The 22,706-nt window shown below is 36.9% G+C and overlaps 1 protein-coding gene across 5 annotated transcripts in view; it reads left to right on the plus strand.

The window, feature by feature from the left end:
* Positions 1-22,706, plus strand: part of LOC128859582 (tyrosine-protein kinase Src64B) — a 187,049-nt gene that overhangs the window by 153,562 nt on the left and 10,781 nt on the right. For all 5 annotated transcript variants that reach the window (XM_054096515.1, XM_054096512.1, XM_054096513.1 and 2 more), the window contains exons 5-8: positions 3,046-4,721; positions 20,812-21,034; positions 21,126-21,379; positions 22,338-22,645. In XM_054096515.1, coding sequence (XP_053952490.1) covers positions 4,490-4,721; positions 20,812-21,034; positions 21,126-21,379; positions 22,338-22,645 — 1,017 coding nt within the window. In that variant the 5' untranslated portion in view covers positions 3,046-4,489. The remainder of the gene's footprint in view (positions 1-3,045; positions 4,722-20,811; positions 21,035-21,125; positions 21,380-22,337; positions 22,646-22,706) is intronic.

Here is a 22,706-nt window from a genome sequence, read left to right on the forward strand (position 1 = left end):
GAATGGATAATCGAGAGGAGATGGAGCGGGAAACAGATTGGAGTCTTCAGTGACAGTCAGGCTGCATTGAAGGCCCTGGAGAACGCGAAGCAAACCTCGAAGATTGTTCAAGAATGTAAGAAGAAGCTTAATTCTGTCGCAAGACAAAACAGGCTTGTACTTATATGGGTTCCGGGACACTCCGGTGTTCAAGGAAACGAAATTGCCGACGAATTGGCCAACCGTGGATCAGCGGTGCCCCCACAGGGGCCAGAGCCAATAATCGGAATCAGTCCCGCAGGAATCAAGAACTGGATCAACGATTATGTAGGCAATCTACATAAAGAGCGATGGTCCGGTCTAGAACGCTGCAGAACTGCAAAGTGTTTTGTGACAAGTCCGAACAGAAAACTGTCAAACTTTCTACTAAAACTTAGAAGGAAAGACATTCGGTTGATGGTCGGCATCATTACAGGACACAACCCATGGGGTCAGCATATGACCACCATTGGAATCATCGAGGACCCGGTATGCCTGTCCTGCTTGGAGGAGGCGGATAGCACTGAGCACTTTCTCTGTGAGTGTCCTGCCTTTGCTAGAGCGTGACTACGGGTATTGGGTTCCGATGTCATGGGAATGAGTAATATTCGTTCTCTAAAACTGGAGGATATTTACAGATTCGCCAAAGAATCTGGAAAATTCTCACAGGACTAACTATCTCCATCTCTGTCTCTATTCTTTCCTATCTCTTTCTCTGATACTTTTCTCCCTCCCTCCTTAACTATCTACCCCCTTTCCAGAGCTTTAAATACAATGGGCTTTTTAGCCTGAGTGTTTTAGGAGCCACCAAATCTCCTGGTGCTCCTTGGCTCGACCTCTTCAAATTCAATTCAATTCATCTAGGCGGCTGCCGTACCCGAATGAGTTGATGCGTGCCTATCATGCGGTAATGGCAGGGCTTGAAATCACATGCATGAGATACTACAGGGTCCAGCACTCGAAGTATAATCAAATTAAAAAGACATACATTTAGTTTGGAAAATTACTTTTATTCAATTCAAGGTAAAGATTAAGAATCAATTTTCTTTTGCTCTGTATGACCACCTTTTCCCTTGGCTACGGACCTTGCTCTCCAAAATGGCCCAGAGAGAATAATCCATCGCCGGTAAATTTGGGAGCCATTGTGTGGACGTAATGAAGTTCGAAACGTTGTTTTTTTAGCGATGTTTGGTTCGCTCGCGCTTTGTGAGACCGTGCCTAGTCCTGTAGAAGCGTCCGTGGTCTGTTATCAAATTGTTTGTCTGCCCATGGCGTCAAATCAACTTCCAGAATACTTTCCCGATACTATTTCGCATTTACCTTGACAACAGGCTCGATGCAAACGATTGGAGAGCAGCGCCCGTCTGTGGTTACAGCGGCTCAACCCATTACCTATGGCGGGTGCTATCTCCTGGTGGCCAAACGATGACTCAAATTCTCGTATGAACAGTCGTTCAAATAAACCCTGTCGTTTTGGGAGTTTACGAATTGCTCAATTTGAAAAGTTTTCTCGTCAGAAAACACAATGTTCGGAAATTCACTTCGTTCGGCCAGGCGAAGTAACATCTTCGCTGTGTCAAGTCTGATATGCAGCGGCTTTGGTGTGAGATCATGCGCCTTTTGGACCTGGCAAGGCTTGACTTTGATATCATTTTGCAGTATGCGGCAGATGCTACGGTCAGATATTTTCAGTTCTCTCGCCATTTGATTGGCACTTCGTCGGGGATTTCGCTCAAGTCGCTTAAAAAAGTAAAAGTCATATTTTCTGACGGAGCTCATTTTCATTTCGGAGACTGCCACCTCTGAAGATCAGAAAACCCGTTGTGTATCCTCAAAGAGTGACAGTTTTGTGTGGAGTTTGGAGCGGTGTCATAATTGGCCCATTTTTTTCGAAAATTATGCTGGAGATACCATTTCGGTCAACGTTGAGCACTACACAGGCATGGCAAACGATTTTTGTGTAATCGGAAATTGACGCCATGGAATTCAACGATCTTTGGTTTCAGTAGGATGCCACAAAGCCCAAGTTCCATTAGTTTTTTTTTGCGTCAAGCTCGGTAATCATGTTATTAGCCGGCTCTGTGAGGTCAATTCGTCATCTTGGGGCTGAGATTTGGCGCCGTTAGACTTTGTTTGTAAAGGGGGGTAAAGGATTGATGCAATGTGAACAAGCTCTTAGTGATTCAGGCGTTTAAGAGGAAAAGTGAGCACGACATTCGAGGGATAGAATCAGAAATCTGCATCAAGTTCCTGGAAAACTCAGTTTAACAGAATAAACATGAATAAATGGAAATGTTTGCTCTTTTGAAAAAAAAATTGATGTTTGCGATTTTTTTTTGTAATTTATAGAAGAAACCACTACATGGATCTCCCCGTACACTAATATCATGCTGCGTCATTTTGACGATGGCCCATGAAAATGAATCCCCGCGTACAAAGCACCAAATGATAGAAACATTTTTTTCTAATATCGGTCGCCCAATAGTGAATTTTTGCCATGAAAAAAGCTTCTCATAAAAACCATTTGCCATTCGGAGTCGGCTTAAAACTGTAGGTCCTCCCATTTGTGAGCAACATCAAGACGCACAAATAGGAGGATGAGTTTGGCCAAGTCCCTAACAGAAGTGTACGCCCCAATTATTTATTTTTTGTTTAATTGTATATAAGTAAATTAATACTGTTTTCACTTACACTATACATTTATTTACATAGTGGCGCATTTTTCACGCAAATACATATAAGCGCTTTAAGAATTTCTTCTTTGTGTTTTGCTAAAAAAAATTAGCTATCTCCTAATTCTGAAAAAATATTTCAAATTTGAAGGACCATTTTGGTTGTGTGTTCAGCAAACTTGCTGTCTATTGGGTAAAATAGTAAACTTTGGGCTATTAGTTAATGAAAATTTGTTAATCTTTCATTAATTGGTTATTTTCCATTAATACTAAATAACTTTCCCGATCTCTTTTTATTATACTTAGTAAAATGTTGAAATTGAATAAAAAATAATTTGGTTTCTTTTCGTTACAGATTTGCAGTCTTAACTACGCAAAGTCAAGCCTTAGGGCAAGGAAATACCGAATAGCAATGCGAACAGCATCGAAGAAAATCAAACAATACACAAACAAAACAGCGAACGGCACATGACTGCATCACAAACGAAATTACCGACGCCGAGGACGACGACATAAAGGTCGCCACAGAATAACCGAACACGATACCGAAGCCAAAAGCAATACAAAACAAAAACAAACGACGAAAAAAGAAAATAAAACGAAGGTGAAATCAACAAATCCGCAGCAGAACCCGCAGTACTACTACAAATGTGCTTGCAAGCGCTCTGCACGGTAAAGAGGGATAAGCATCATAGGCACCGTTGCCACTAATATTACCACAATATTACTACAACAAATGTACATACATAACAGAACAGCGCGTGCTAATATTTACTAATACTATAAAGGCATTAACTGTATCACAATTAAAGTATCTTCTATTAGCAGTTGTACTCGCTTAGGATAAATTGCTCTGGTCCTCGCGACAGTGTTTCTTAATCGTTGGCCGGTGTTTCGCATGCCTTTACTTTTTAGTGGTATTAAAAAGTCTAACACATTAAAAAATGTCAATAAAAGTCAAGTAGTAGAACACGAAGCACATTAATCAACTAACTGTATCCAAAGCTTTTTCAAATTTAAAGCCCTCCATATTTTTCCACTTTTTAAGTCGTAAATAATAAAAAAATCCAAACATAACTAGACTGATAGTTTATATTAATAAATTAAACATCTCAATTGAATTTAAAACTAAGCGAGCGTTCACAAAATCAACAAAACACAAACAAGCAACTTAAGCGTGCAACAAATGATCTCGAAATCAAAACGGAATTCCATGATAACGCAATAAATGCAACAAAATGTTGAACTTATTTTAGTTTAATGCAAAATCATAAAAACATACAAAAATACACATTAAAACAACTCAAAGGAATATTGATAAACCAAATACCAACAAATAACATTGCCAAAAACAGATAGAATTGCAGCATTTTTCATAGCAACAATAAACTTACAAAAAAAAATTAAATATTAAAAATATAAAAAAAAAACGTAAAATAAAATAAACGGACAAAAACAAACCAAAAAACGGCCAACAATATTGTAAACGTGAAATGTGTCGGAACAATGCTAAGCATTTAAGGCGCGCTGCTCTCATGAATAATCAAATTTAATACAATACAAAAAAAGAAAAAAAAGAGTTGAACGTTTTTATTGTTTGTTTTTACAAAAGTGATTTTCCTTCTTTGGCGGCAGCAAATTCGTTGCACATCATTCGTTACACATTGGTTTTGTTAATAGAGTGCCACAGCAGAGCGAGCTGCTGGCGCAGGATAAACAAATTTTATTTATAACCTACCGTGCAACTGAGCGAGCGTAGCAGCAGTGAGCATTGAGCGAGCAGCCAGCAAGCGAACAGAATGGGCAATAAATGTTGTAGCAAGCGGCAGGATCAGGAGCTGGCTCTCGCCTACCCGAGTGGTTATAAGAAATCAGATTACACCTTCGGCCAAACGCATATTAATAATAGCGGCCAAAAGCACAACAATGGCGGCTCGTTGGATTCACGTTACACACCGGATCCGAATCGTGGCCCGCTTAAAATTGGCGCCAAGGGTGGCGCTGACATAATACGCCCGCGTACAACACCAAGTAAGTAATTACTTTCGTTTAAGAATCAAATATACTTGAATGCATTTATATACACCCCGCAACAAAGCGATAGCACATTAAGCGTTTGACAAGTTTTTTTATGTTCATATAAATCTAATTTTAAAATTTCATACAAAAATTAAATAAAAACAAAACAAGAAAAAAAAAAAAACAAATACCACAAACTTCCCATCCCAATAAGGATTACTGTGTAATTACCGTTAGGTAATGCTTCATGAGGGGGAGCAGCCTATTGCCTTCCCACGAAGACACTACTTTTTGAGTATTTCTGCTGACTCAAGTATAATATACATCAGGTTGTTATCCTTAAGTAGTTTTCCCACCTTATTGCTCAAGTCATCCCTTTCGATTTCAAATAGCGGAAAACAATATTCTGCGTCTTCAATAATGTTATTTGCGCAGAAGTTACATTCAGGGTCGTATTTATGTTCGAATTTATAAAAATCAAATTTTAAACCTCCGTATTCTGTCAGTAGTTGAGTAAGGTGGAAATCCATTTCGCCACATCGTCTGCCTAGCTATCTTCATAGAAAGGAACTAGGCGATAAGTCCAACGCCCATTCGATGTGATTGCTCCATCGACTCTGCTATTTCCGCCCACAATTCTGCTTCCCTGCTTGAGGAATTTCCTTATTTTTTTGTCCATTTAGCCATCTCTCTCGCCAAAATGTCGATGTTTATATTACAAACGCTGTTTCTTCTGATGTAGTTCGGAACGCACTACTCACTTTTATAGCGTAGAACCAGTGCAAGGATCTTATTTTTTAATACATATACAACACAGTAGGTCTAACTCTTAATCGTAATATACATACTCAGCGTTCAACTTTAAAATAGATTTTCAAAATGATAAATTAACTTTATGTGGAAAAAGCGGTTTTACATTTATTTATATTTATTTTATTTAATCATATATAAAAAATGTACATAAATAGGACGCTACAGTATTCCGCTATATTTCAAGCGCGCCATAAAAATGCGCACAATGGCTCCGTCAGGAGAATATAAAAAGAAAAGAGGGAAATTTTGTTTGAGAATCGGCAATTTAATGAACAGAACTCATTCTGCAGTGCAATACTTAATTACAATAGATAACAAAAAATGACTCATCCAAGAGAAGAAACCTAATCATCGCGAAAAACTCAAGAATTTAAGCGAAGCTAGAAAAAACTCTTTGTATCGGCTGTATAACTTAATAAAATGTTAAAGGGGAATACTAGTAAAGTGGTTTGTGATGAAACGGTTCAAAATGTGTGGAAAAATCATAACTTCCATGTGCGAATTGCCCAAAATAACTGGTTTGTCAGCTGAGAATGGCAAATTGTGTTGACATTTCTGTTCAATAAAGTTTGGCAAGTCATCGTGAATCCTTTAACGCCAGAAAAAAAATCCTTTGGTGAAGTTCATAGACCACTGGCGGAATCATTGGTTATTTTTTCTTTCGCAACGACGAAGGAGCTGCCGTTGCAGTGAATGGCGAGCGCTATTGAGCCATGCTAACTGAATTTTTGTTTGCAAAAATTACTCAACTAAACATGGATGACATTTATGTAGTTACCCAACTTGCCTACAGCGCGCCTAACAATTGGTTTATTGCAATATTCAAACCACCATTGACGCAACACGCTGTAACGCATAGCTGCGGTTGATATCCCGGATATCATATTCTAAAAATAAATGCTATGAAGTTATCTACCAGATTAGAAAGTTTTATGTCTTGTGTGTTGTGTCTCGCTACTGAATTTGGGCCGAAGGATACAGAGGCTACTACGAAGCATGGAGATGGTTCTGTGATAGAGGGAGGATATGTTTTAAGCGCTGGTGTTGGAAATATTCACTTTGTACAAGGCAATATGGATCAATTTCAATATCTTAAAACTAATGTTAGATAAAGTTCCATGCAACCGTTCGCATATATCTATTGCACAATCTCTCAGGATAACGACTCGAAGCACATCTCCGTGGTTGCCAAGATACAACTGCCCTAAACTACTCCCAAACACCCAACCATTTCCTGTTTCATGTTAAAGTTAAGCTTAATTTATTTATGCGAATAAATAAAGCTTAAATAATAGAGAATTTAATGAATAGAGTCTAAATAAAGGATAAATATGCTTTTTTCGAAAATAAATTAATTCAAAGTCCGTAAATTCTATTAAGTTGATTCACTGTATGCACGATGAAGCGTTTAAGCCACTGTATGTATAGTGTGTATGTATGTGTGTGAATTGAATGGAAATGTGTTTGTTTGACCTTTAGCCAGTTAATTATTAAGTTTGCAAACACGCTGTGGGGCACTGGGAAATCCAATGAATCTACCGCTAACTTACGCTGCAGCTATGTGCGAAAATTTCTTGGGTTGTTTGTGTAGGGGTAGACGGTTAAATTTATCGCGTGTAACATATATTAATTTATTAAGCGGTTCACGCTTGAAGCACCTAGGAGTGAAAAAAAGTATTTTACCCGGGAATACAAAATGCTCATTAATGAAAATGGAATTTTTAGTTAATGACTTTCGGGATTTTTCGATGATATGTAGCCAAGGAAAAATGTTATTTTTGCTAAGCATTGCATATCTCTGGTGGTTGAAACATATATGGGTCAAACCATTTCAAATCGAACACGTTGACCTAGCTGACATTTTATTTTGCAATAGTTCTAATAGAAATTGTTGAAGTTAAACTTCCTTACGCGCGTCGGGGGCCCCAAGGCAGATTGAAAATAGGCGAGTGAAACGGTAAGTTCGGAGCGTTACCGAAATCCGTCAAATGGGCGGGGCCAAGGAGCAGCTGCTCCTTCCCACTCTCGCCTATTCGCTCTCTCTGTCGCTCTCTCGCTTCGCAAGCGCTGAACGATGTGAGGGAGCCACCGAGACACGCCGAAATGTATATAGCACACAAGTAAGCATTGAAGTAGACTGGCGACATGCAGGCAACCGACAATCGGCAACCGACAACGGGTATTATAGATAGCCATAGCCCGTGCAAATGAGTGCTGTGTGTGAGTATCAGATAAAGCGCCGATTGAATGTGTGTAAGCGGGAAAGCAATAAGAAACTGCTGTGAAGTAAATAGATGGTAGGTGTGGAGGAGACGAAGCGATACAATGAGTGCGTTTGCCAAACGAGTGACGATAGTTGAAGTAGAAGGTTGTAAAATGACATTTCAACCGTTTCGGTGATCAAAGCAAATTGATTAACGCGCCAAAAGTAGGCAAAAAATACCATTGGAAGTGCAAAGAAATGTCAGCGTCAAGTGCAACACTGCACCCAAGTGTCAAATTTGAAGCTAATAAGGACAAAAATAAATAGTACAAATTTATGTGGAGTGATATAGAAAAAAAAATATGAAAACCGGGGCTCACATGCATGGAACAACCAACTTAGAAGTTTCACTTCTACCGTGCGTGAGTCTGACAGACCCTAGTTTTTTTTTTTTTTTGACTATTTTGGAAGATAAGTATTTTTTGTTGTCCTTGATTGAAGTTGGCATTTCCAAAAACTTAAAATTTTCATGCATACACAACGAATTTTTAACTTTTCCATTGCAAATTTTTATTCGAGTTATATTCCGTAGAAATGCCTGGATTCTATTGATTTTTTTATTTTTCTAGGCTAGGTTCAGTTAACTAAGCTCGCATGTTATAGACATGGGAATAAGTTTCCGTCCTTTCTTGCCCAAAGTTAAGAATTATTTAAACAATTAAATATTACAAGATATTATGTGAAGTATTGCCACTTTACTTCATCTTTCAGGCAGCGTACGGATTCTTCTGACGAAAAATTCGAGTTCTTTTGACTTAATCTATTTATTGAGCCAGTTTGCGATGCTCTCGTAAGAAGTGACCCACTCTCCAATAAGAGCTGACAGCGTTGATCGGAGCAGATGGTAATCCGAAGGTGCAATATGTGGGGAATACGGCGGGTGGGGCAAGATTTCCCAATTCAGTCCCCCTAAACATTTCTCGACTGATTTAGTAACGTGTGGCCTGGCGTTGTCATGCAGCAAATCAGTTTGTCATGTTATTCCGGTCGCTTTTCTTTGATATCTTGATTCAAACGCATTAGCTGTAGTCGATAACGATCACCAAGGCTGGTTTCAGATGGTTTAAGGAATTCATAATAGATGACAACCTTCTGATCCGACCAGATACACAATATAAGCACGAATATTTTTTCTTTCGCTGTCGATGCACCTGGTTCACCTGGCAGGCTCCAACATTTTCGACGCTTAGGGTTATCAAAATAGATCCATTTTTCATTGCCAGATGCTGCCTTTCAACAAACACCTCTCACACGTCACCAAACGTCTCTCGATATCCCTCTCCTTCAGTTGATGTGGCACCCAGTTACCTGCTTTCTGGACCATTCCCATCGCGTGCAAACGTTTACCGACGGTTGATTTGTCAACATTCAATTCTTTAGACATATCAGCAAGGGTTCGATAAGCGTCTTCGTCCAATAACACTGTGGAACAAATTCAGGTTAGCAAAAATTAGGTCCATTCTGAGAGTGGCGGGTGAAAATAGAGGTGAAATTAGAAGACCCGTATCGCGCCGTTTTTTTATGTTAGTTCGAATTTTTTTTTAATCGGCCTTCGAAGTTCGAAATCGGAGCAAAATTGTTTATATGGTTTTTTGGCTATAACTCGTCGACTAATTGATATTTTTTCAATCTGTAAAAGCCAAATTATTGCTAGAGACCTGTGCAACAATTACAATTTTTGAAAAAATTGATTTCAAACATTTTTGTGGTACTTATGAAACAATATACTGAAAATCGGCATTTGACTGCAAACTTCGAAGGCCGATTAAAAAAAAATTCGAACTAACATAAAAAACGGCGCGATACGGGTCTTCTAATTTCGGCTCTATTTTCACCCGCCACTCTCAGAATGGACCTAATTTTTGCTAACCTGAATTTGTTCCACAGTGTAATTGTTGTAGTTGAGTATCTTCGAATTTTTCGGTTCACCTTCGGGATCTTTATCTTCTCTCTTCTCTTCTCTCTTAGCTTCACAGTTTGTGGTGGACCATAGCTTCATCGTCAATCCTCCTTCAATTCAATCTCTCTCTTGCCTCATTTCTCAATTTACGAACGTTCATCGCTTTTAAGCCTGCTTCGACGTCATCATGCCATCTCTTTCTTGGTCGCCCTCTCTTACTTCTCCTATTGGACATTCTTATTTAGGATCTATTTATTTATCAATTTATTAACTATTCTAGCAACCCTTTCATAACAACCTTCGAAAACTAGAGAAAATGTGTATGAGAATCGAAATTAGTTTGAATATGAAATTTTATTAATTCATGCGATTAAAGCACAATTTCTTTAATCTACCTTACATTACTTTATGACTCTGTACCAAATCGAATTTTTGAAGTAATTGCTTAGAATGATGGTCGTACACATGACTATATATATATATGTATATAATTGGCGCGTACACCCGTTTTGGGTGTTTGGCCGAGCTCCTCCTCCTATTTGTGTTGTGCGTCTTGATGTTGTTCCACAAATGGAGGGACCTACAGTTTCAAGCCGACTCCGAACGGCAGATATTTTTATGAGGAGCTTTTTCATGGCAGAAATACAATCGGAGGTTTGCCATTACCGGCCAAGGGGCGACCGCTATTAGAAAAATGTTTTTCTTAATTTTGGTGTTACACCGAGATTCGAACCTACTTTCTCTCTGTGAATTCCGAATGGTAGTCACGCACCAACCCATTCGGCTACGGCGGCCGTACACATAACTAACCAAATAATATACAAAAACCAAATAAAACACACGTCTTGTTTTCTTAATATTTTTAATTTATAACTGCCATTGAGAAAACATTGCAACTATTGTGGTTTGGATGTAATTTGTTTTCATTTAAAAAATTTTTTTTGTGATTCATAATTAATTTGAACATTGAGGATTACTTTTGTAGAGCTTTGTTAAAAATAGAGTTTATACGGAGCCTATTGAATCGATTGCAGCCTAATGTGATTAACGAAATTTACCCGCCATTTGGTCAAAAGAGTGAACGAAAATTTGTATGAAATAATCGGCTATCAGAGGACTTGCAATGTTTTCAAATGGCGTCGTAAGTCAATCATATTTAATACCTGTGAATTAGACAGCAACGGTATACAAACAGACGAGCAATGGAACGCGTATTAGTCTAAATAAAAATTTCCATGATTCAAAATCATTATTCTGTTTATTTAGTAAAAAAGTTAGTCCAAAACAAAATTTGATTATTAGTTTGTATTTTTTATACAATGAAATTTCAATTCTTTTCATCGAAATTGTTTGTTTTATCTTGTTTTAAGAAAACAAGTTCTTGTTGTTGATGTTCAAAAATCCTATTCATCCGAGTTTACCTATTCATTAGTGAAGCTTTTTTAAAAATTTCTCGCATGTTGCCAAGACTAATCACTTCACACCTATATTCTGATATTTTCATTTATTTTTAAACCATTTAAAGTATACGCCCTAAATGCTCGTTTCCCCAGGTACTCACATTTTAACACTAAACCTACCGGTATCAGTCAAATTGACTGTTTTCTAACTTTTGTTAAACTTACACATTTTTAAACGTTATAATACCATTATGGGTTGTGTGTAGACGCTTGAAGGTTTAGCTCCAGATTTCTGCTCAGATTTTCACTTAGATTTCTTTATTTCTCGGTGGCTATCCATTTTAGCCAACAAATTGGCATGAGCTTAGCTTAACATTTTATCCCTGCTGTTGAATGAAGATATAAATAGCCGCAATCTGCTTCACATATGCTTTAATATGTTTTTCACCCTATTTATTTATATAATTACTTGTGTTTCCCAGCATTGCATTTAACTGGTGCTGTCTCTTGTCAAAGCCACCAATTATTCACTCCTTTCCTCGCCATGTACTCGTATACAACCCTAACGCCAATTCGACGTCCTTCCTCTCGCTTGGCTGAGCTTAATATGGCTTAAGTACGACTTAACGCGGCAGAATAATGAAATGTTTACACTTTCTATGTCATACATACACATACAGTGGGAGACAAAACTCAAGTATATAGGGTCATCGGCCATCTAATATGTGAAACTTGAACTACTGATTGTAATGTGTGAACTATAGTAAAATATAATACAATGGAATTTACTTATCTATTTATTTGTGTCTATGGTTACAAAACCTTACCCACTAGAGATACAATAAAAAATACAAATAAAAAACTATAAAGAAACAAAAAAAAAAACAGATATACAAGCTAGAGATGCTATTTAGCTCATTAAAGGGTCGGTGGTCGAGAGCTCGAAAATTTAGGGTATTTTCAGGAATTTTTTTACAATAAAAATAAATTAAAAACGATATTAAAATTTGTTAGGCTCTTTATTTACAATAATGATTTGTTTTTTTTTTGTTTAATTTTAATAATTTAAAAAATGGTGCTGAAGTTGACCCAGCCGAAAAATTGGATCTGGACGTTGTTGTTCATTTTGGCTCTTCTATTTATCTGAAACACAAAAACCAAAATAATTATTAATCAGTATGACTGTAGCTATGCCCCGTACTAGAAAAAAAAATTGATAAAATAGCGCGGTTTTGAATTTGACACTCGGGGTTTTTCCGTTTTTTATATACATATATAAAAAAAAAAAATTGGTAATAATATGATTCTAGTATAGGCGATAGCCATTGATGTTGTAAACATAAACAACAACATATTAAAATTTCAGACGATTCGGTTGAATAGCCTTTTGTGTTTACAACACCAGGCCGAAAAAAGTCGTTTTAAGATAAATCAGTTTAAAATTTGAGGTACAGGAGCGCGCGGACCGCTCTCTACCTAGTTATTGTGCTGTAGAAGCTATAATATTGGGAATTTCCTCATGAGAATTTCACGGTATATTCTTAAGATACTATACTTTCGAAATATCGAAAAAACAAAAAATCGTTTTGTTGAAATTTCTAACCCAGCGGGTCCCCTTAAGAGCTCTTGTAACGGGAGCAAAATTAGATTAAGTTAATTTACAATTTGCTATTTAACATAACACGGAGGATAAAAAGGCAGTACTCTGTTTGTAATGTTAAAGTTTTTCAGAAGAACAAAACAACTCTAAGGTATAAGAATTCATTGAGATCAAAAAGCTGAGTGTTAAAAATGCTATGAGCAGTGATTATTGGATTCAGTACTTTAGAAAATGTCATATGAAACCATTTATTGATATTAAGAGATAATTTATTTCTAAAACTCCAGCCAATTAAATTGTTTCAAACACTTTGTGGAGATGTAACATCCGAAAAGTTTGAGATTCTACTAAGAAATCTTAAGTCATCTGCATAAAGCAAAAATTTTGAATGAGCAAAAGAGGTCCATGAAATGGGCAAATAAAAGAACAAAAATGATACCCTGAGGAACTTCGGCGGTAGCTCCAAAAGTTCGATATATTTCAACATATACGATTATTTTCCATTTTTTCCATTTGTGGAGCAACATCAAGACGCTCATCAAAAATAGGAGGAGGAGCTCGGTCAAAGCCCCAAAAAGGGTGTAAGCGCCAATTATACATGTATATAAATATGAGATTATTTTGGGGATATATGATCTAATCCGAGCTAAGAATGAGGAATGCAAGCCTAACTTTCAAGTTTCCGTAAAAGTATACTATGCGAGACAGTATCGATCTGTACAAATAAAACGTCCGCTGAAAATCAAGCTAATTGCTTACTGTAGAACGTCCACAGACAAAGCCACGATGGTATGGATCAATCATACCTTTGGCAAAAAAAATATATTTCTCTTTCACCACTTTTTCGAGAAGAAGAAAAAGCTGTGGAGATGGCCTTGTAGTTAGTCAGTACCTGATTTGAAAAATAAAGTAATGAAAGCAGTTTTCCAACGATCAATGAAATGAGAAAGATTAAAGTTGTATTTTAACAAAACGAAAAACTAATAGCAAATGTAAAATGTCCATTGGTATCCCGTTTCATCAAGGACATATTATATAGCATGTGGTCGAAATTGGTCGATTTACGCTTGAGAAATGTTGGGAAATATTAAAAATTTACTTGCAAAATGGTGCATCACCTCCGGAGCTGCAAAGAAATTGCATCTAAATTCGGTAAAACAGAATTGCAGAAACTGGATTTTTATTGAAAACTGGATCCGTTACATTATTATTTGTGGGGAGCCATTAAAGATTACGCGAATCATCTAGCAATGATCCAATACTCTTCTCGAGCACACCTCGTCTTCGACGTCCATACATTCAAGGAACAGGAAACATTTTGATTGCCACCTGCTCTGCCTTTCCACCTTGGTCGTAGTGGTATTGAATACATATTATATCGAATTTTCTTTAATTTGGAATGCTGAAACACTCAACTGTATTAACCAAACACTAAACTGTAAAGTAAGCGTTTTTGAGGTGTAATCTCCTCCTTAAATCGGCTTGCCAATGGCAGTCTCGCTAAAACTATTCGGCTATGATACAATTACTCCTGTGTTCAAGTTCATTAAAGAAGTTCCTTCCGATCGTTTCTGCCCTTCGCCTAGCTAATGCTGGACGGTTTTAGAATAGGTGTTGCATAGTCTTATCTGCCGAGTCGTAGTAACTTTTACAGACGCCTTAGCGAGGAACGGTCAATCTGGCAGTGTGGCCAATCAAGCCATACCCATCGGGGTTATAAGGCGAATGTCCTGCCTGCTTAGAGAGGGTATAAAGTTCAGGCGTTAATCGCCTATTATTGGTTAAAGTGCCGGTCTTCTTTATACAAAATATATTCATCTAAATTACAAATTTTTAGACAAATATTGGGTATGTATTTTCATGTAAAAAATTTTGTATGGTGACGGCTCTTGTTGGTTTTTCATATAACAAAAATTAGAAGTTGATTGTTTTTTTTGCAACGGTATTGCGCATTTTCTTGCACAAGAAATAAATATTTATATGGAATAAAGTTCAAATAGTCTTCAGAAAAAAGAAATTATTAAAACCCCAGTATATACCCGAAATTAAAGAAATTATTCTAACCGTATTTCACATAAAGTTTTTGAACATATTTCATACCCTAGGTCAAAGATCTTGTGATTTACAATGGTCACCAACGGTATTAATTTGAAGAATATTGGTTTCCGATTAAAACAAAATATTTGTTTTTTTGTATTGACGGTCGCACCACGGCGTGACACACCTCCGCGCGTTTCTCTACTTTTAGTGTTATTAATTGTAAAAAAATCTGAATTCACTAAATCGACGTAAAAGTGAAATATGTATAGGTAGTTTCACTTTTATATGCCACTGTGTGTGCTTAAACCCAACAAGCACAAGAAAAAATATTCTTGTCTAACGTTTGTTAAAGTCTTAGTTGTCAAGTTAAGTTGCAGTTACAAACCTTATTCCTCAACCGGTGCGTAAGTGAATTTGTGAAATCATTAATAACTTTCTCGCAACATTTTTATTTTTCTTGTAAATTTATTTTACATACAAAAATTTTATTTATGTGTATAAGATAAGTTATAAATTGGCTGCTATTTTGGTTCGGTACTTACCTTTCTTGTGTAACCGAAATTATTGTGTCGGTGTTTGAAGCCCGGGCACGATACACCAAATAATAGAAAAGTTTTTTTCTGAAGCGGTCGCCTCTCGGCAAGCAATGACAGACCTCCGAGTGTATTTTTGTCATGAAAAAACTCCTCATAAAAAAACCACACTGATTTTTAAGCATTTTGTTTTGTGGCAGTCTTGTGCATTTTCTCCACAACTTTTTTTAATTCAAGAAAAAACCAAACACCGAAATTTGACTGAAATGTTCACTTTGTTATACCAAAATTCAATAATCTATAAAACCGAAATTTTTCTAAAAATACTGACTAAAAAGTTTGAAATTTTGATAAAAATTTGCCGAATTTTTACAAATGCAAAGTTCGAAACATTTCCTCATATGGTTCTTGCTGTAGTATGAATTCTATTTGAATTTATAAAAAATAATTGAAATTGTAAAATAAATAAATAATCAAAATTTATCAATATGTGGCTTTCACTTTTTTTCACACTGACTGTTTATATTGTAGTATATTATATGATTATAGTAATTGTTGAAAGATTTGCATAAATATAAAATTTATAAATATTATATGATAAAGAACGGATTCTTTCATTGATACCACTTAGAGAAATCGATTTAAGGCAAAGTGGAGAATTAATAATTTTTGAACTTGATAACTAATAAAATGCCCATGTAAAAATGCCTTTAAAGTTGAGAACACTATTTTTCGCTGGTTGATATGCTGTGAGAATTAACGTTGTGGATTTGAGAAAGCTACTTCTTATCCAATGCATCTCATGTTGATATCAAACAAAAAGGTTAGTTGGGAAATTTCGCAGCATGTGTTTATGTGTGTTTGTGCGTTCGCGCAAGCACCAGCACTTAAAATTGGCCTCTGGCACACGCTTCTGCTGCTGCATCTGCTGAACTTTGCGACCACAACACTGCAGCACTACCACGTTGGGCGATGAAACTGAGACCACCTCGCAACAGAGACATTCATTGGCTGTATTACATAACATAGTTGCTAGCGTCCACTAGCTACCCTGACAGTCTTCATTTTTGAGGCTTTCCAGCATTACAAGTCAGCTTGAGCAAATTCCATTTCAGGCCAAAGTTGAAGAGCTGATTTTCTATGCGCAGCACTTGTACAAATGCCACTTGATACGTTCGCCACATGTGGGCCAGCGAGTGAGGAGTGCGTATGTTATATGCTGCATGTGTCATGTGTTGCATATTGCAAATGAACATTTACATATACGAACATATACATATACATATGTATGCTCATATATACCGCAGAAATATGTAATAATATATGCATATATTGAGAGGCCAAGGCTCCTTGCTTAAAAAGTTAAGTTGGCAACTGGTCGTCAGGCAATTATTTACATTTTCAATCCCGTGCGACTTTTCTACTTCTAAATTTTTTTCACGAACTTATACACACACATAAAATGCATACTTAACACCAAAAATATGAATATGCAAAATAAGAAGCAGAAGAGTAAATAGTTTAATACAATTAGCGACATTAAGTGGCACCTAGAAAAAGTTGGCATTGCCTTGGTATATTAAATCATGTTTAATTTTCTCCCCGCTGCTGATTAAAATTTTTTAATTTTATAATATTTTTTTCCTTATTATTTACTCATTAGTAAATTGCTACGAATTGAAATGTGATGCAATTTTGGGACAGAAGGAGTTCGCTCCTCGTTTTTTTTTGTATTTTTTTTATTTAGGGTAAAGATGGACATATAAGTACTTGTATGTTTTGCCACGTGCTTTCTCCATGCAACTAAGTAAGCAGCAGCAGGATTTACACTCTGGCAAAAAGTAATATCATATTTTCGTTTATTATAATAGATTTTCCATACAAAATTTAATAAAGAAATTTTCGGTAGGCAGTACGTCCTACTGGGCCATTTTTCGATGTAATTTTTCACATAAAAAGCGTTCAATTTCATGAAGAGTCAATTCGAGAGTTAGGATGGTCATCAGGGCAATAATCATCTTTGGTTTATCAGAGATTTCATTGAAAATGGGCGAGCGGCGATTTCGGTAGCCAGTCAATACCGCTGATAAGCGGGATGATGAAACTCTCGAACTTATCTTCCAATAAACACAATGCTTCGCGAGAAGTACGACAAGTGTGACATCCTCTTGAAACTACAATTTTAAGATTTATATCACCCATTCTAGGTGACAAAAAATTGGTTAAAATCATCCGATATCGATCGCCATTCAGCACATCTGCCTACTCATCCTAGAACATGAAATCGCCGACTCAAAAGTTACACCGAACTGATTTTTTCGTAGTGTAAATGAACCTGGTGAATCTCTCGTGGATAACTCCATCACCGAACTTAGCGTACGGAGCGTCTTACAATTTCAATTCGTTGAATCGCGAGTATTCCAAAGTTAATAGCTACAATTGAATATATCGCACCCTAAATACAAAAGGGTCACAACTCAAAATGAGCAGAAGCTCAAATATGAACGAGACGTTATCAATAAAACGGTCCGCGGATGACATATGGCAAAAATAAATTTTTTGTTTTTTGGTAGGACTGTTATAAGCTTACATGGCAAATTTCAGCGTGATATGTCACATAGTTTGTTTTCTGTGCTACTGTAAACAAGTCAAGCTCGAGTGTGGAAAATTTTGAGTTGTGCCCCTTTTGTATTTAGGGTGCGATATATTCCCTATACATGCATATTTTTTCCCCGTCGTTCGTAGGTGAAACATAGGGCTTAAATATACTCTTACAATTTAAAATTACTAGATTTATTTAAAACTAAAAACTTCACTTGTCGTCAAGAGCTTGTAGCGCTTCTGCTTCGACTAATCCCCACCACGTGTTCGATCTGCGCATCTGCGACTTCCTTGTGGGTTCCGGTCTAGAGATGGTTTTGATATGTCTCCGTTGGGTTTTCGTAAAGTATGGCTAATCCATTATCCACTTTCGACGCTGAATTTCTAAGTCGGCTATGTTTGTCATAGCTCAGAGATTGTTGTTGGACGCAGTGTAGAGCCAAATATGCGCATGATCCTACAAAGTCTGCGGGTGATTAAAACGTGTAGGCCATGTATGGCATGCATAGATCGCATCCGTATAACACAACTGACTTGACATTGAACTCGAATATTCTCAGTTTCATGCGTCTGGACTACACGAACACTGGACTATAACACTGGACTACTGTCATGTTTCTTACTCACGTGCGTACCCTTATTGGTATTATCTTTTCAGTGCTTTTCATTCTAAGAGCGCTGCGGATCTAGGAAATGCCACCGTTGGGCTCCCTACGCTGGTGAGGAGAATTTTTGAAAAGAAAAGCTTCTGGACAGTTGTTATGGGGACTTCACCCGAATCGGGCCATATTCTCTCAGACAGACCAAGTATTAGAACGTGGTAGCACTGAAACTTTATCCACAGCTGCACTAATGTAGATGGTGCTAACAGTGTTCGTAAATTTCATGTTATCTGTTTTTCATGCTGCAGTGAGTCAACAGTCGTTTTTTACTTTGGTTTTGTAAATCCACGAGGTTTTAAGACGGGTAAGGGATTTGCCTTCCGCGTCAGAGCATTTGGAAAGGTTATACCACCGCATTTTATGCGGTCGACAAGACTCGTAGGCGAAAGGAACAGGGGACACGAAGTTTTTCTTATAAATCGGGTGTTTTTTTAAGAGGTCGTAAACTTAAGTGCTAATACAAGCCAGAAATATGGTTGGAATATTTTTATTACAATGTGGCAGATAGTTTAACAATTTTTCAATATGATATCCGGCATATGTCCGCCGCCGCTATGAATTACATGGCCTATTCGATCAGTCCAAATTTTCAATAAATCTGACCGTATGGCGTCAATGGTAAAAAACGTAAAATGGACGATGTGATCTTTGAATTTCGCGATAATATTCATTTGTTTCAGAGTACATTTGCACAATTTGGAAGCTTAATTTCGGAATTAAACGATTAATGATGTCTTGCCAAAACTTACTGAATAGAAATGCCAATACAGTTTATCAGCTGCCAAACCATCGTTATCGATATCGATAGTTCTCATGCAATTATAGATATATGCACTGCTAATTCTCAAGTGCACCTGTTGGAGAACTCTTTATTAACCCCTTTCATTTAGTTACACAATATCATGCATTTTTGATCACTACAAAATGGCGCTTTTTAGAAGTTGGTTTCTTTAAGAAACTTAGGGCGGCCCAGTAGTCTAGCACACGTGATTTTAAGAAATTTTTGGTATTTTTGTTTTGTGTTTGAAGGCAAAAAAGCATAACGATATTTAAAGAGTCTTCAAAAAGTAATGACTAGGTTTCAGTAGGGAATAATTCCTAGACGGTATAATTTTTTTGAAGTTATCTTTGACAGTTTTCTTGCATGCAGATGTAACAACGATAAAACAACGCGATAAAACTATTGAAACTTATTCTCAAAAAGGTCCAACATATTACAAAATTCGTAATTTTTTTGTCGAGGATAGAAAAGGGCGAGCAGACCAAAAACTGGACGTTCTGTTGAAAATATTGCTGCTGTAGTGTAAAGAGTTGCCGAACAACTTTCAACATCGATATCTCGACGTTCTCAACAATTAGGCATTCATGAATCGACTGTTTGGCGGATTTTAACTGTGGACATTTAAATTATGTAATTTTTCACACATAGTTGTTAAAGGCCGTATTTTGAATAAAAAAGTGCACCCCAAAAGGATATAAATTTTATACGTTTTATTTTACAATAACATCTAGGCGCGTCCTTTCAAACACCCTTTATTATTGTACTAAAAAAACCTCCGACCTTTAGCTGCGCAGGTTTTACGTAACAGAGAAAAATAATCTCAGACATGTGATGTCATTTCGTTGAATTTAAGGCTTCAGTGGAAATTTTAAAAATGTTAAAAAGAACCGAAGGTACGTCATTTCATAAAACTCTTTACCATAATTTTGAACTTTGAATAAAACTCAGAATTATTACCTTATTTTCGAAAATGTTTTTTTTTTTGTTTCTTATTATACTGAAGCCTAAAAATAAACCAATTTTTTTAGAAGAACTGACGTGGAATGGCTCTATTCCAAAACCAATTGGTTAAAATTTTTATGATTTTCGATAAAAACCTTCAAAATATAAACAGACATATCGGTAATTTATGAATGTTGGTGGCGAGTGTAGATTTGACGGGTATATTAAACCACTTTTTGAATGGTGCCATACTATTTCAGCATGGTTTTAAATATTCAATCAAAATAGGTAGTAAATACTCATACTTCTATTAGAGAATATGAGGTAGAATTGCCTTTTGGTATTATTTGGGTGGCTTTTTCGTCATAAAATTTTTGGAATGTAATTTGTAAATAATTAAGTACATTTTTAAAAACACGCTTTGGGAAATTTCATTTTTCAACACACTATACATTTGCTCAATATTTGAACACAATTCATGTGTAAATATTAAACTTCAATTAAAAATACTCCTTTACATATAACTTCTCCCACTTCTTCTTTTTCTACTTTCATGTGTAATTGCAGCTGGCGTTCAAGGTGCCCTGCCTAACAAGCGACGCGTTGTTGTCGCCCTATACGACTACAAGTCGCGCGATGAATCTGATTTGAGTTTCATGAAGGGTGACCGGATGGAAGTAATCGACGACACTGAATCCGATTGGTGGCGTGTAGTCAATTTGAACACACGTCAGGAGGGTTTGATACCTCTAAATTTTGTCGCCGAGGAGCGTAGTGTGAACAGTGAAGAGTGAGTATACATACACACACATATGATTTTCAGAGATTTAAAGATTTATTGATTAAAAATAAAATTATTTCCTCTTTTTTAATATTCACAGTTGGTTCTTTGAAAATGTGCTACGAAAAGAGGCCGATAAGCTCTTGTTGGCGGAAGAGAATCCACGCGGTACATTTCTGGTACGCCCCTCGGAGCACAACCCCAATGGGTATTCGTTGTCGGTGAAGGACTGGGAAGATGGACGTGGCTACCATGTGAAGCATTATCGCATCAAGCCACTCGACAATGGCGGCTACTACATTGCCACAAACCAGACTTTCCCTTCGTTGCAGGCGCTGGTGATGGCCTACAGTAGTAAGTCAACAATTACAAATACAGTGGTGTTCAGATAAAGGTTACCAATAGTGAAGGCGCGCGCAAATTTTTTGTTTTTTTAGGAGCAATATACCTTTCTTTTAATAAAAACTTAGTTTGCGTTTGGCAGCCGCTGTAGTGGAATGGGTTGATGCGGGAAACCGGAGAACGTAGGTTCGAATCTCGGTGAGAGGTCAAAATGAAGAAAAAGTTTTTTCTAATAACGGTCGCCAGTCGGCAGGCAATGGCACACCTCCGAGTGTATTCCTGCCATGAAAAAGCTCCTCATAAACACAAAAAATCTGCCGTTCGGAGTCGGCTTAAAACTGTAGGTCCCTCCATTTGTGAATCAACATAAAGACGTACGCCACAAATAGGAGGAGGAGCTCGGCCAAACTCTCAAAAAGGGTGTAAGTGCCAATTATAAAGCCTAGAAGCTAGAAAAAAAAAATATTTTTTTCAAGTTATAGCGCTTAATACGGCATTTGGTTTAAGTATCTTTCCGAAAATTTGATAGCATAGCATTGATAGAAGCCAAAAATAAGAAAAAAGTATTTCAAATCAAATCTTTGTACGAAATTTGGAGTTCTGAGTGGTAATATTTTCGAAAATCCTCTGTGACAATCCGTGGGATTTTGTAATTCGGAAACAAGAAAAAAAATTCAAATAATGTCTTCACGAAAATTAGATTTCAGAATATGTATTTTTTTTTCGAAAATCAAATTTCCAAAAATTTAAAAGGATAATATCAATAATCTTTCCTAACTATGTTAATTTTGAAAACATAAAGGGGTGATTTGAAATATTATCTTTGATTGATGTTGATGGTGACCTTTTATAGCCACTACTGTACAAGTAAATACAAGAAAGCAAACTCATTTTGCATGAGGTCATTTGGATCTCAGTTATAGTACACCTGTGTGTGTGTAAGTGTTTAAATTGCTATTAATTTCCGCAGAAAATGCACTTGGCCTTTGCCACATTCTGTCACGTCCGTGTCCGAAGCCGCAACCACAAATGTGGGATTTGGGACCGGAATTGCGTGACAAGTACGAGATTCCACGCTCCGAAATTCAGTTGATACGCAAATTAGGACGCGGCAACTTCGGTGAAGTATTCTACGGCAAGTGGCGCAACAATATTGATGTCGCTGTGAAAACACTGCGCGAAGGTACCATGTCGACACAGGCGTTCCTGCAAGAAGCGGCTATCATGAAGAAGTTTCGACACAATCGACTGGTGGCATTGTATGCTGTATGCTCACAGGTGTGTTAATGTTGTTGCTTTTCGTTTTTTTGTTGTTTATTTTTATGATTTTTTCATACTC

Source organism: Anastrepha ludens, chromosome 4 (assembly GCF_028408465.1).
Source record: "Anastrepha ludens isolate Willacy chromosome 4, idAnaLude1.1, whole genome shotgun sequence".
In the NCBI taxonomy this organism is placed as follows: Eukaryota; Metazoa; Arthropoda; class Insecta; order Diptera; family Tephritidae; genus Anastrepha; species Anastrepha ludens.